Source organism: Limanda limanda, chromosome 17 (genome assembly GCF_963576545.1).
Source record: "Limanda limanda chromosome 17, fLimLim1.1, whole genome shotgun sequence".
NCBI classification, from domain to species: domain Eukaryota; kingdom Metazoa; phylum Chordata; class Actinopteri; order Pleuronectiformes; family Pleuronectidae; genus Limanda; species Limanda limanda.
Genome location: NC_083652.1, coordinates 16,433,224 through 16,449,386, shown reverse-complemented (window position 1 = coordinate 16,449,386; position 16,163 = coordinate 16,433,224). Strand labels below are relative to the sequence as shown.

Sequence of the window (16,163 nt, the reverse complement as noted above, 5' to 3'; positions counted from 1 at the left end):
AACACTCGTAAATACATGAAACAGGACAAAAGCCGCTGTGTTGATGACGCAAAGGATTTTATTGTAGTTTTTTAGATGAGGACATTTACCAGCTAACAGTCTGTCATATTAAACTTTTGTCTTGTTCCTGCCAGTCTGATTTCATACTGGGTTTTAAACTGACAGAAATGTGCTTCATGCGTGAAAACATTTTATCATGAGAAACTGTGATCTCTGTGTGTGTGTCTGTGTGTCTGTGTGTGTCTGGTTTGTGTGTGTGTGTGTATGTATGAGCATTTATTTTGTTAATCACGTTGTTTATAAAATGAGAGATGTTGATATGTCAGTTAAATGTGTTTATTTTACTTTGTGTTGATATCGTTTTACCTCATAGGAGAACAGCAATGTTTTTTGGTGTTCGTCCAGTGTCAGTTGTACCTGAATAAACCTCTAGATGGCAGCAACCTGACTCGTGTCTTTCTGTGATTCACTCACATTCACTCAAAACCTCAAAGTCTTAAAAAACCTTTAAAGTTCAGTTGATGTTACCTTGTTTAAGAGTAATAAATAAATAATACACCAATAAAATGTTGGTGAAGGGTTTTATTCACAAAGCTGAAGGCCATTTGTGATTTTGAATTTTCTGTGAATTTGTGCAAAGGATATTATAATGCAAATAAATATTGTTGTTCATGGTGATGCAAGCTCAAGCAAATACTTACCCTACACCTTTATCATTCATATGCATTACTACATAATCATAGTTCCTATATGTTACAGATATTTGCTGCAAGTGAACATTTTCACTGAAGCTCTGGAACTTTCCTCAGACACCAGGTCTGTTTTCCTATGTATCTGTAAGAATTTGTCTATTTTTAAGAGAAGTTCCATCATCAACATCACTTTAATTCTCACACGGCTCTTTACATTCTTACTTTTTGGTGGGAGAGCTGCTGTAACACATACCTGTGCAAGTCCTTTGTACTCTGTGAAGTTAGTTTTGTGCGACTTGCTATTACAAAATCTCCCTAGTGTTTGCAGGTGTACATGTTGGTTTGGCGTTTCATTGATCAAATATTTGTATATGTATCACAACAATCTTCGGAACAGCTTTCATTGTGTGATGAGAAATGTGTATTTTATATTTTAAATGATTCGCTTTTATTTGCTATGAGTCTTGTTAAAGTGCTCTACAAATAAAATGTATTATTATTATCAATATATCATTAGTGTTATTTCATATTATCATCATTATCACAGATATTTAAAGTTAACTTATTCTAAAGAGGTGCCCACAAATATCCCCAAACAAATATGGGCCTCTTTTTGGCAAACATGGTGCTCTATGCAAGGTGTAATATGGATATGAACCTAAAGTGGCCCTTGTGATAAATGGTGAATATGGCCTGAATAGCACAAAACAAATTCGGGCCACCTTTGGTTGGCATGAGGCCCTGCTATGGCTGACTTGTGGCCCAGATCTGGCAAACGGAAGCGGACGATCCCATTTGCCATCATTCCATCCATATGGTATTTGGGCCAGATGTGGAATGTGGGCCAAATTTGTGCCAAAGCAATGTTGCTATATGAGCACATAGAAGTGCAAAGAACAAGTGTGTTTTTGCATCTGTATATTAAACAAGAGACCACTCCCAATCGAGAGAGAGAGAGAGAGAGAGAGAGAGGGGGGGGGGGGGGGGGAGAGAGAGAGAGAGAGACTGCGCGCACCCGGGCGGGACAGGAGTGTGCGGGACATCGGCACAGCACCGGGGCCGGGTCAGGCAGCTGTAAGGATGGAGATCCGACCGGACAGGTTTAAGGCGGCGGCGGGGAAAACTCTGGGGAAAATTCACAGGTAGCTAAACACCTTCATTCACAGGTTCCCGACCCCACCTTTCACTTTTACCCCCGTTTTTACTCGTGTGTTGGGGATGGATGGATGTGGGTGTTCTCTGCGGGACTCTGCGGTTCCCATCCTCTCGCTCTCTCCCTCTCTCTCTCTCATCCAACCAGGAAGTGTAAAGTAGAGGAAAAGTTTGTTCCTTATTGATCTGAGCTGAGGAAAGAAGCGAGTGTTGGGTCTGAGCAGCAGATCGTGTTCGAGGCTCAGCTCCAGCTGTGCGCATCACTGACAGAGGTTATCTCAAAACGCTGCGAGATGGACGGATTATTTGGCTCTGATTTCATGTTTGGTTTTCTAATTGTTTGTATTTCATTTTGTGACGGTGCAGTGAACTTGTGTATGTTGAAGTGGATTCTCTTTTCACTGTGGTTTCATGCTTTGGACACTTTTCTTCCAAAAACTAAGATTGATTCTGTTTGATTCTGTACTCGCTTCATCCAGTTTGTTTGTTTGTTAGTTAGTTAGTTTGTTTGTTCTTGTCCGATTTGTCCCAGCTCAGAGTGGATTGAACGTGTTGGTGTGTCAGAGGGAAAGTGCGGTTACATAATATTTCTATGCGTTATTGGCACGACCTGGCTGGATGAGAGCACTGAACAGATGGTGCCAAAGTCTTCAACTATCTATCTATCTATCTATCTATCTATCTATCTATCTATCTATCTATCTATCTATCTATCTATCTATCTATCTATCTATCTATCTATCTATCTATCTATCTATCTATCTATCTATCTATCTATCTATCTATCTATCTATCTATCAACAATGTTAAAGCCATTGTTATCAGTCTGTGTATAATGAGCTTAAATGTTTATAACAGTTCAAGAAAAGTCAAAGAGTAACATTTGATCTGTTTTCCTCTTATGAATGAATTCTGAAATCTCAGGACATCATTTAAAAAAATTAACATCATAAAAATAATGAATTATAATTAGTTACCATTAAAGTATTGCATAGTTGAATGGATAGAGATCATCCGAGACTTATTTCTATAATCGAATAATACGATATCAATCATTCAAACTTAAATTCCCACTATTAGAATTTAACTATACAATGATTTACAACAACACACCAGTCCAAGTGTATTTATCAGTCGCTACACAATAAAAAAGGCAAACTGACAACTTTTCATTCAATGACTTTTCCCAACTCCAACATCTGAACATTTCACATCATCTTCTGATGGACATTTCGATCGCAGGCCTATAGCTATAAAAATAAAGTAGAGTACAGTGCATTTTAAAAGATAAGAACAACATTTACTACCTTTACCTTTAATAGCGAATAAATTGTATAAAAATTGCAACACAGATTGTTGTGCAGACAATATTTCATTAGAAAAGAGATTAAAGACACTGGTGGAACCTCATGCAATAACCACTGCTCTAAGCTTTCACGCTCTCAGGATTTGAGGTAGCAACCAAACGTATAAATCCCGTCCTGAAATAGCCTGTTTTTCAGTCCAGCTGTCGAGCCACGCAAATCCCTGAACTCTCCCCTCCCACTCGCTCCATCCCAGCCCCATGTCACTTCCTGCAGCCGCTCCCTCCTCCATCCTCCATCCATCCTTCCATCCATCCAAACATTGAGAAACCAGCACAGACAACTTCCCGCCTATAAGGGTCTCTCAGATTAACAGACATGCAAATCTGAGGCTTTTACTCCCTCACTGGTCATGAGCCATGCGTGTTCACCGATGCTATGAGAGATGTGATGGAGCGGATTGGAGGTCTGATTGGTTGCAGTGGGCATTTCCTCAGCTTAGCTACAGTGAACCCATGGTTTTATGTGGCCTCAGATCAAAGTGCAAGCAACAATCTATGTTTCATGTTGTATGTGTGTGCATAGAAATGTGATCATTTTCTAGTGCGGCGAGCTTCCCAGCGCATTGTGAATATGTGAGTGTGTGTGTGTGCAATTTCACCATCTCACAGACAAAACCACGATCCCTCCTGATGAAAGCAGCCAGGCGTCCATCTATTATTTAAACATTTTCTCCATCAGAATGCATCTGCTGTTTCTATATTAAACTCCACTAGCTAAGCATAAACTTCAGCACTGTAGGTCAAGTACACTCCGCATCGCTCCTCAACCAATTTCACTCTGTTAACATCACTTTAAAGAAATGCCCAAATATCCTTTATTTATCTTCTTGTGCCAGGGAGCTACTCCCGAAATATAAAGAAACAGATTTATTCTACAACTTTTGGTAGGAGTTGTAAAAGTGTCTGTTTGACATCTTGCCCTTTCAAAGAAATTAGAAGATTGCAACATATATTCATTAAAAAGACTTTGAAATGAATCAGCCACTTATCTGAATCTGCTGGATTGCATCGCCATACAAGGGGAACTTATTTTTCAAGGCAACACAATAAAAATACAAATTTTTATCCAGTGTTTTTCTTTCTTAGTCACATTACACACAGGACCAAGATATTCCGATACTTTAGTTTTACAGATACCTACTTTTTTTCAACCACAATGAAAATTTGCAAACTACAAACATTTAGGTGGGGTTTAATGACAGCCTTCTAATTAATCTAAAAAAATATGTTGAAATTATTATTTTTTTAAAGAAACTGAGCATCTTAGCTCCACTTATTTGTGCACATGTAAAGTCAGAAGAGTTTCCCTGTAGCTGGACTGAAAAAAATACCTTCTCAGGGCAGTGAGAAACATCTTTTCAAATAAAAACATATGGATACCTCACATCATTGTGATGATTAGCATCCCTGTCTTTATGATTGAGGCAGTGATAATGTTAAAGCTGTTGACAGTCATTACACACTGGGACAGAGCAGGATGCTTTTGGAGACTAACAGAAATCAGAGAAGTGTTTTCTCTGTCTTCACCTCCACCAGAGAGGTGATGTTTTAACCCTGGTCCGTTTGTTGTGTTGTAGGCAAGTTTACACAAAAACTACTGAACAGATTTACACAAAACTTGGTGAGCATGCAGAATGGGTTAGGCCATAACCTATTGAATGTTGGTGTGGATCTGGATCGGGGGGGATTGCAGGGATTTTATTTCACTTTCTCTAACATTGCAAGATTGCAAGGAGGGATCATTTTCAAAATGTTCACCCATTTCTCGTGGATCTTTAGGGAAGTGATATCTCTGAGTTTCTGGAATTTGGTGCAGCCTGATTGACTTTAAAGGCTCTGCTGGGCCTTGGCTGTGAGTTTCTGTCAGTGTGCTGCTCGGCCTGTGTTGTTGTGTGTTGGTGAACCAACATGTAGTCATGTGTATGGAGGGGTCTATAGTGAACCTGTGAGCAGTTCGGAGAGTCAGCTGCAGCTGCTCAGCGTGCATGGTTATTGGCAGCAATGCTTCTCATATCCATGACGTTAGCACAGATCCAGTATTCAGTGTTCATGCAGCCTCCGTGTGCTGCTGCAGCTCGGTTTTCAAAACACTGTAAACACAGCAGAACTGGAAATCATCTTCATGTGTAACGGGATGATCGTTTGGTGGAACAGCTCAGTTCATCGTCTACCCTCTGATAAAGGTAGAGAAGTGTGTGTTGGTGTGTGAGTGCATCTGCAGGGATTGAGTTTTTTCACTTTTATTTTTCGATAATACGACTTTGAAGGTCATGTGCGTGTGTGTGTGTGTGTGTGTGTGTGTGTGTGTGTGTGTGTGTGTGTGTGTGTCCACAGGAGAGAGGGGGGGACTGTGGTGTGACAGGATGGGGAGGAGGGTGTCTCCCTGGGTGACACAGTCCCACCGAGACCCAATCTGTTCACTTCAGGGACAGTGAGAGGCTCGTGGAGGAAGGGGGAGACACCACTATCCAAATTACAAAGTATCTGCAGACGTTTCCATTTAAAAATTAAATATAAAATCCTAAAGCTACCACCCATAATAATCTGACCCCTAACTAGAGGTGAAATCATTTTCATACATGAGGACTGAGGTGGGCTGGGGGGAGTACAGGTTTACATGCGGCACAATGGAGGATCAATGGGCACACAGATGTGATGACCAGGGCGTCTGATGTTATATAATAATTTTACCGTCAACCTCCATCGCTGTCTCTCTCTCTCTCTCGGCCTCCATCATCCTCTTATGAGAGGATTATGCTGAACGCTCTCTGAATTGGTGAATCTAACATCCAGAGAAAAACAGAGGCACGAAGCAGCACGTGTTACTCCCTGTCACAGTTTATACATCCATCACAAATAAGACAAAATTATAACGATTTTCTCACAATATCATAGCAAATGTGGAGAGTTGCGTGTTCTCCAGGAAGATCTTTCATTCAGTTCACCTCCTTATTAGTTGTGTGTCACATTAAATATGTACAACATCAGTATCTTGTGCAATATCCCACATTACTTACTCCTTTATCATTTACTACATATTTATATTTCATTTACAATAAACATCTGTTTACTTTTTTTTCTTATACTTTTATCTTCATTTATATTCTAGACTTATTTCTATATCGTGTTTTACACTGTATTCTGTTTTAATATATATGGTTCTGTAGTGTAGACTTGAATATTTTTATTGGGATTAATAAAGTCTTATCTTATCTTATCTTAATAAACATTTGTTGATAATGTGGAAGTGTTGTGTTATCAGATTCACATTCAGCGCCCAATCTCGCCATGTTACAGAAAGTGAAAAAAACTTCCTGGATCTGCCCCCTGATCCAGATCCACACCAAAGATTGATGGGGTCTTCCCATCTAACTTCCTGCACCACTTCCTCCCAAGAATTTGAATCCTGAATCAGGTTTTACTTTTGACATATCTGATGTTGCAGCAGCTTCCTGTGCTCTGGTGAACGGCTCAGACACAGGGCTCATGTGACGTGTGCGGTTACTCACACTGAGCCTGTTACTGTTGTAATTATGATATTCCAGCGGCCCAGGGTCACGGGGCTCCCGCCGGCTCGTGCTCTCTGCCTCATTAATCGTTTCCAGCTGAGAGCAATCAGGTCCTCGCTGCATGCTAACAAGAGAAGAGACGTCACCTGAGTGGACGTGAGTGTCTCGCACGAAGGCCAAGGTCCCAGGACGACTCTTCTTTTCTTTGTGTCTCTTATTTAACTTGCTCAGCGACGGGGCCTTTTTCTAATTTTGAGATTTTAAAGTTTATTGTACTTGTTTTTAAAGTGAAAGTACCAATTAAATCCTCCTCTACCACCATAAAACATTAGAGGAGACCCTGAGCTAGTGAGCTATTTTAGGGAACTTACACACACACTCACACACATGCGCACAGGCCAGATTGCCCTTTAGTGCGAAGCATCCGTGTAATTAACAGTAATTTCTGCTGTGGGCTAGCCTCGTTAGCTGGTAGCATATGTGTAGGTGTCAGGCTGCAATCTGTCCGGAGGTTTAATGAGGATCCTCCTGCAACCCGCACTAACTCTGAAGAGGGAGGACGAGCTCCACTCAGGGGCCGAGGCAGAGCGTTCGTTTGGTGCAGAAACGACAGCAATCAATAGAAAAAAATATTTGTGTCAGATCAACTTATTGCTTAGAATCACAGGATAATTGTCAAAAAGGCATCTCTCAGTTTCCATGTCCAGAAGCCGATGCATGTGCACAAGGCCGAGCCATCACACGCATGATTGTGTGGTTCTTATAGTAAAAATATAAATGAACTATCTTATCTATCTTAAAATCTGAAACTACATGTATCTGCTCATGAGAGATAAAGTTATTAACATAAATATATGTTAACTAGAAAGTTTAACCTCAATAATGTAAAATATGCAGCGGTTACATCCACACCAGATTGTACACACTCTGTGCTTTATTCCCTGAAAATTTATGAAAGTGTTGAAAAATGCCTAATGTTAATAAATGATAAAGAGAGCAGGAAGAAAAGTTCCTGTATTTGCCTATTTACCCTCAGGCTCCTTACAATAAAAAAGTCCTATCAGCATATTTGGGGACAAAATGTCCTCTCCCTAAAACTGCTTTAAAATAATATTAATATTAATATTGATTGTATGTTTTTCCTTAAATAACCTAACAAACATTAGTTGATCATAATTTACCAAATATTCATTCATTTGCAGTATTTAAATCTTAAAATGCCGGTTTTCAAAACATTCATTTACATAAGAAATTTATCATTTTCCATACTCTACATAATAATGGGATACATTTTTGCTGGTTAACACAGCCTGGCATATGTCACTGATAAGCAACGTCATTGACTTGTATTTATTATGAGAATATGTCAAGTAGAACGTTTAACAATAGCTGTGGAACAAATCATTGTAAGAAATCTAAAAAAAAATATGTATCTCTGCATTTTTTCCTGAAGAAGACAGTTAAATATTTTTTCCTGTATCTGTCCCTTAATCTGCATCCGCACCCAAAATTGAATGTGGGAAATCGGTTTATTTGTTAGTGCGCAATCCTGCTAACAAATCAACCAACAAACAAACAGACACATAACCTCCTTGGCAAAGGTAAAAAGTGAAATAAATCATTTAGAATCTAAAAACATAAAAACCAAACGAGAAACACAAAACTGTCATTTTAGGAAACTATTTTGTTGTGATTTGTTAAAAGACAATTGTGTGTAAATGAAAGTTAATCTGATTCAAATAAATGAACCAAAGAGCAGCATGAACTCAACAGTGTGTCGTGATAAGAGAGAGAAGCCCGCTGCACCAAGCCCCGGTGCTGGCCTGTCCTTCCATATTCATTTCCGGAAGTAAATCATTTTTGTAATCCTAATCTGAATGTTGTAACAGATTAAGAGAGGGAGGGAAAGAGGGAGAGAGAGACAAAGAGAGAGAGGGAGAGAGGATGCATGCAGCATCCTCTCTAATCTCTTACGAATTCAAAAAAAACGTTGCTTTACAAAGTATTACTGCTCTGTTGTCCCTTACGTCTTACTTCAAAAAAAAAAAACAGAATCTCATGATGGACCCAGGTTTATTTCAGAGATAATTTTACTGGCATATCTTGGTCCTGTTGTTCCATATCGACCGATTGCATGAACCTGTAAAGAGATTATGCAGAATGGGCTGTGTGGAAATGGGGGAGGGAGAGGAATCCACGAGCATAACGAAGAAATATAACAACCGCACGGAGGAAAAGCCGCACATGCACACAGGCAGACGGACAACAGATAGATGGGTAGTGACAGATCACGGTGTAAAAGCTGGATTCAATTATTTAACATCCAAAAACACATCAATAATTAACTAGTGTCAGAGCCTGACTTGTCGTGTATGTGAATAAGTTATTTTGCAGTTCCTGTTGAGAGCCTGAGAGAGAGGAACTGTCTGGAACATTTCTTTGGAAAAACAAAGGAGCGTTCGACGCTGTGTCTTTAGAAAGGTGCTGAAGATCAAATTAAAAAACACCTTTTGTGTTTTTAAATGCAATGATCCTCATCACATGGTGCAAATCCTCGTGGTGATTGTGCCTTTTTCCTGTGCACGATTCTCCAGCTCACTGACTAACTGGATCAGGCCAATGGAAAGTGGACGGCTGACACACAAGGGCACTTCACTGTGAATTCACAAAACACACTTATGAAAAATACATATGTTGTATATATATATATATGTGTGTGTGTGTAGCTGCATTAAAATCTGTTGTGGTACGTCTTGTCTAATTGTAGACATGTGTATCTGCTGCATTGTGTGTGTGTGTGTGTGTGCGTGTGTGTGTGTGTGTGTGTGTGTGTGTGTGTGTGTGTGTGTGTGTGTGTGTGTGTGTGTGTGTGTGTGTGTGTGTGTGTGTGTGTGCGTGTGTGAGTGTGTGTGTGTGTGTGTGTATACACAGATGGTCGCTCTCCTGACTTCTCTGTTGGACTCCTGTGGAAAAAAGTGACAAAAATGGTCTTGTACAAAATGAGCAGTAGCATGGACAAACAACCAATAACAATACTCCACCCACTCACCCCCATCCACATACACAGAGCTAAAAATGTTAACAGGAACTGAGGAACCGCTGTCGTAAATCTCATACATTTGAAATGAGGAAAATTCTAAAGGCCGATAAAAGGAGATAAAATGATAAAGCATAAAACAATGAAATAATAAAAAAGATGTGAAAAGGATCAAGATAATATACAAAAAAAATTGTTAAAGGGAAATCAATCCTGAGAAAGAAAATAAGTGAGTAAATAAATCAATAAATTAGAACGAAAGTATATATCTGTAAAAAACAAGTCTATGATGTATGAATAAATAGAGCGATAAACAAAAAAAGGTCTTGAGTTTGCTCAGACTTTATCAAGGTGTCTGTTTTTTTTCAATTCTGAATTCCCAGTATTAACATCCGAGCCTGCCGCTCAGTGGTATTGATGGTTCGGTGTGGGCCTCCTGTGTGTGTGTGTGAGAGAGAGAGTAGACATCTTGAGCAGCACCAGCAGGTCCCAGGCGTCGTGAAGCAGAGGACGCTGGGGCATCTCTGCTCCTCATCCTGTGACAGATGCTTCCACACACTGAGTCCGACACGACCCCGACCGGGTGCATGTTGTAGGTGAAGGTACATCTGAAGAGAGCGCTCACGGAAAGTGGGCAAAGGCCACAAAATTTGTTAAATACATGCATGAAGAAAAATGTATCTCAGGGTTTCTGCAGTTTAACGTTTAATTTAACACTTCTTAGGATCAAAATAAAATAGACTCAATACCTATGTCAAGTACGGCAGATATTGGAGTTCCAGAAGTATTTATACTTGAAGTAGCTGAGTTGGGAATAGGTTATTTCACAAACTACAGAGACAGACAGTAGATATTGTCACAACCAAGCTGAGTGCACATGTGATAACTTCTGACCAGGGTGTTTGTAGACTCAGTTTTAAGAGTTTTACTTACACCAGGACACAGTGTTTGCAACTTTTTAAGCTTTTACAACCCAAAGTCCCCTGAACTGGAAATGTTCCTCACACTCTCAGGAAATCGCCCCACTCGAGCCACAGTTTCCATGTTATGCAAGTTTTGTCCCTGATGGAGGTGTACATCAGTGTGTGACCTCACCCTCACCTCTCCCTCTTCCCCTCTCTCCTGTTTTTTTAAATGGAAATCTACCTTTGACCACTTTAAATCATCAGCAAATAAGGAGCAGCATTTTTCCAGAAGATGTCCTTGCAGCGTTAGATCGACAGAGAAGATGCAGGCTAACATCTGCGGTTGACTAACCTCTGGGTCTGTCACTGAACTGTTGTTAAAACCTGCATAGCATTATATTAAATGTCAAATTCTACTGTGTTTTATGTATTTATCATTGCATCTTGTGTAGCATGTCTCTTGATGCATGGATATCTTTGTTAAAACCTTATTTTCTGAACTCTCTGTGTCCTCCTGCAGGCTGATAGAGAAGCGGCAGACCAATGGAGAAACCATCGAGCTATCAGCGGAGGGCCGTCCTGAGCTGGTGGAGGAGAAAGAGCTGCCAGTGGTGGACTGCACCTGCTTTGGTTTGCCCAGGCGCTACATCATCGCCATCTTGTCAGGCCTGGGGTTCTGCATCTCCTTCGGCATCCGATGCAACCTGGGTGTGGCCATCGTGAGCATGGTCAACGACCACACTGTCTACAAAGGCAACAAGGAAGTTCTTGTGGTAAGTTTAACAGGAGAAATTCAAGCCGTTGTCTTTTCGGCAAATGTATTTGCACTGTTTTATTTTTGTTCAGGACACAATTCATGCCAGTAAAAGTTGTTTAAAAGAACTTCATTTCATTTATACCAATAACTTGACAAAGTATATGTAGAGTCTGAGCGGTGAAAACTGACTCAAAGGTTGGTCTCCAATGAAGTTTATTCGCCGTCCTCATGACTGTTAGTTGTTAAATATGTTTCTTTCTCCAGGCTGCACAGTTCAGCTGGGACCCTGAGACAGTGGGGATGATCCATGGCTCCTTCTTCTGGGGCTACATTGTCACACAGATCCCGGGTGGCTTTATATGTCAAAAATTTGCAGCCAACAGGTGAATATTTTTAAATTTAGGAAATCTTGTCCGATATGGGCCCAACGATTCAATACAATACGATACAAGATAGTTCTTTAATCCCTCAAGGGGGAATCTAAATACAATTTATACACACTCAATTTGTACCTTGCTATAAACAGTATTGAGCAGCTTGTTGTTCCAATAATGTCACTCAGTATAGTGCGAATCTCTGCCAAGGTCCGTCTGTCCAATTTTTAAAAAACAATTCACCAGAACCAAATTTTTATTTAGATCATCGGCACCAAATTGCAAACACATTGCAGTAATTCATGCAGTAGTTTTTGTATAATCCTGCAAACTAACAGACAAACAAATGAAACAGATGAAAACACCACCTCCTTGGCTGCAGCTGTTACCGTTGAATATTTGATCTGAGGCAGCTTGTGTGTGTTTTGTGTCTTTAAGAGTGTTCGGCTTTGCCATAGTGGCCACCTCCACCCTCAACATGCTGATTCCATCAGCCGCTCGCTGCCATTACAGCTGTGTCATACTGGTCAGGATATGCCAGGGCCTTGTTGAGGTACAGTGGGTTTCTGTGTGTTCTGAAGGTGTATGTGTGTGTGTGTGTGTGTGTGTGTGTGTGTGTGTGTGTGTGTGTGTGTGTGTGTGTGTGTGTGTGTGTGTGTGTGTGCTCTACCAGTGCGTCTCTGACTGTGTTTCATCCTTCAGGGTGTATCATACCCAGCCTGCCACGGGATCTGGGCCAAGTGGGCGCCACCGCTGGAGAGAAGTCGATTGGCCACAACAGCCTTTTGTGGTTAAGTTTCAACACCCTGTTCGACACATTTACCCAGAATTCACTATCTGTGATCATTGGGGTCTATGGCTTGGAAAATTAGGTTGTGTAAATATAGAAAGAGTCCAAGAAATATCGGTACATTTTAAGAGCTAAAGTTCACAAAACAATTTCAGACTTAAAGTAGATTCCACCACCAAGGCCCAACGGTTAAATTCTAGGAAGCTACACAACATGTCACACACGCATAGATACCAGTTCCCCAAATGTGGGTAAAATTCTTAAACGAGATCCACAACTTACTCCTTCGAAAAATAAAAAAACGTCAAATACTAAATGTTAAAGAAAGTGAAAAATAACTCCTGGACCCTTCTCCTGTTTCAAATCTGCAACATCCTGACCAATACCACATCCTTCCACTGAGGTTTGTGGTAATCTCTTCAGAAGTTTTTACTTAATTCGGCTAAACAACAAACAAGCAGAGATGACATCATAACTTCTTGGCCCGAGGTTAGCCACAATAATTACCTGCTAATTTTAGAGATTAGAAGACATGTGGGTTTCAATGGATTTATATTACCTGTTTTGAGGCAGACATTACTTTACGGCTACAAATGAAAACTAAATGATCTGTTGTTTTCTCTGTTTGTCTCAGGATCCTATGCAGGGGCTGTGGTGGCCATGCCTTTAGCTGGGATACTGGTGCAATACACTGGGTGGCCTTCGGTATTCTACGTCTATGGTTGGTATCCTTATACTCAAGCACGTGTTGGTTTACTGCAGAAACATGACTGTTCAGACAGTAAAATACTAAGATATGACCATTATGACCAATATGTTTCTGTTTCATTAGAAGCTCGATGACTTAATGTATGTGTCAGTTGCATTTACAGAACTACATTTTTTTATTTCTATTTATTGATATGGGTTGAGTCCCTTTGTTTTTCAGCATCTCTCACTCTCTGTGTTCCCTTGTGTGTCTGTTCTTCCTCTTCCAGGCTGTTTTGGGATATTCTGGTATTTGTTCTGGGTCCTGGTGTCTTACGAGAGTCCTGCAGCGCATCCCACCATCACAACAGAGGAGAGGAAGTACATCGAAGATGCAATCGGAGAGTCTGCATCATTTCTCAACCCTCTGCATGTATGGTTCATGTACAGCCTCGCAGTCAAACACCAAAAAGCTCTTAGAGTGCAGATCTACACACACACACACACACACACACACACACACACACCTGACTCTATCATTCACGAGTCAGTGAATCCAAGTGATACCTTTTTCCTTTCGGTGGCAGAAATTTAAAACCCCATGGAAACACTTCTTCACCTCCATGCCAGTCTACGCCATCATTGTAGCCAACTTCTGCAGGAGCTGGACCTTCTACCTGCTGCTCATCAGCCAGCCGGCCTACTTTGAAGAGGTCTTTGGCTTCGAGATCAGCAAGGTGAGACCATATCGTCCACATGTAGAGACTTTCACAGCTGTAGAAACGCACCTGCACCACCTGACGGGTCAAACGTCCGGGTCATAGACTCTGTGTAACAGTTCATATCTGTGATATTTTGGCTTCATGTCTGGATACTGTGTTTATGATTATGAAATGGCTTTATTACAATATAGAAATATAGGGTGTGTACAGCATGCATGCAGGGAATCGGCCAATGTACTACTGTAATAGCAACTTGTCTCAATTAGGTGCTAGGGCCTTAAATTGGTGTTGAAGAAAAAAACATTTTTGTATTTATTTTTACTCTGATTGATAATAACTGTTTCCTTCCCGATATTATCCTCTCATAATTACCCTTCTTCTCTTCTCTATTTCAGGTGGGCATGGTGTCCGCTTTGCCCCATCTGGTGATGACTATCATCGTGCCAATTGGAGGCCAGTTGGCCGACTACCTGAGAACCCACAACCTGATGTCCACCACCAACGTCCGGAAGATGATGAACTGTGGAGGTGAGAGTTGGAGGACGGTTAGGAGACGATTTAAAAAAAAAAAACTGGCAACAGTGTACGACGAGAGCAGAAAACAGTAGAACATCTCAGATTCGTCATCAACTAAATATCTGAATATCTTTTGGATACTATTCATTTCGAAAAAAAAATTCAGTGACTTACTTTTAGCAACTATTGCAACAATATTATTTGATTTGTTAAAGAATTAGTTTAAAAAAATCATATTTGCATGCAATGTATTTACATTCTGTTTAGGATTTATAATGAATGAAAGTAAAACAGAACTAATAGAAAGACGTGTTGCATTGCTGCTATTTTCCGCTTTCATACAGCTGTCGTTTAATATCTCAAGTGCAGCAGCTGCTACAAATGGTATCATATGAATATTTTTTGCACAACGCAAAGGTTCAATATAAATACAATGTACTTACATGGATGGACTAAATGGTCTGTATTTATATAATGATCTTTCTAGTTTAACTGACTATAGTTGACTATAGTTAATTGACTATAAAGCTGTAAAGGGATTTTGTTACATTTCAAAATGTGTGTGTGTGTGTCTGTGTTTCAGGTTTTGGGATGGAGGCGACCCTCCTGCTGGTAGTGGGATTCTCTCACACTAAAGGTGTTGCCATTTCCTTCCTGGTCCTCGCGGTGGGCTTCAGTGGATTTGCAATCTCAGGTAAGAGAGTTTAATCAGATCTCATCAGCCATGTCACCTTTCATGTCTGAGTCAGTTCAGTCGAATCAACAGTGTTTGAGAGAGATGGTGGAAACTGGGTTGTTGCTCCTGTTTTAGAGGATCAGTTTGGCATTCCTTTGGCAAACCTTGAGAAATAAAGGATGTGCCCGTTTTGGTGTGTTTCCCTCTCAGGGTTTAATGTCAATCACTTGGACATCGCCCCTCGATACGCCAGCATACTGATGGGCATCTCAAACGGGGTGGGAACATTATCAGGAATGGTGTGTCCTCTCATAGTCGGAGCCATGACCAAACACAAGGTACAAACATTCACTGATATGAACCTAACAAAGCGAAGTGAGAAACTTTGAGGTCGTATTTATTTTATTTTGTTTAATAGTCAATGAGGGAGATGAAATCAATCCTGTTTTTTGACTTTCTTCCAGACACGTGAGGAGTGGCAGTATGTCTTCCTTATAGCTGCCCTCGTTCATTATGGAGGAGTGATTTTCTATGGTATGACTCCACTTACAAATACAGTTTCATGTGAGGCAAGTGTAGAAGACCCCAGAATAAACAGTGATTTATTTTTTCAATAGGACTCTTTGCATCAGGAGAGAAGCAGCCATGGGCGGACATAGAAGACACCAGCGAAGAGAAGTGTGGCATCATCGATGAGGATGAACTGGCCAATGAGACAGAGGAGCTCTACCGTGGAGGCGGGCAGTACGGCGCCATGAAGCCCGTGGTGGGTTCTAACGGGGGCGGGGGCGCAGGAGGAGGAGGTGGAGGAGGAGGTGGAGGAGCCGGACCCGGGTGGGTGTCGGACTGGGATAAGTCTGAGGAGTATGTTCAACCGCCTGGATACAACTCTTACATGCACGGCGGAGAGGAAGAGAGGGAGCAGACACCGAAGAGCAACGTGATCAAACAAATAATCAATAAATAAATCAAATCAGGAT

At 40.8% G+C, this 16,163-nt stretch overlaps 1 protein-coding gene across 1 annotated transcript; it reads left to right on the top strand.

The window, feature by feature from the left end:
* The first annotated feature begins 1,772 nt into the window (after nt 1–1,772).
* slc17a7a (solute carrier family 17 member 7a) lies at nt 1,773–16,150 on the top strand. The gene is made up of 13 exons (XM_061090754.1): nt 1,773–1,834; nt 11,182–11,434; nt 11,683–11,801; nt 12,231–12,345; nt 12,495–12,582; nt 13,217–13,303; nt 13,560–13,702; nt 13,857–14,006; nt 14,387–14,519; nt 15,091–15,201; nt 15,394–15,521; nt 15,648–15,717; nt 15,801–16,150. The coding sequence occupies exons 1-13, from the start codon at nt 1,773–1,775 to the stop codon at nt 16,148–16,150; spliced, it is 1,809 nt and encodes a 602-aa protein (XP_060946737.1).
* Nucleotides 16,151–16,163: the final 13 nt, after the last annotated feature.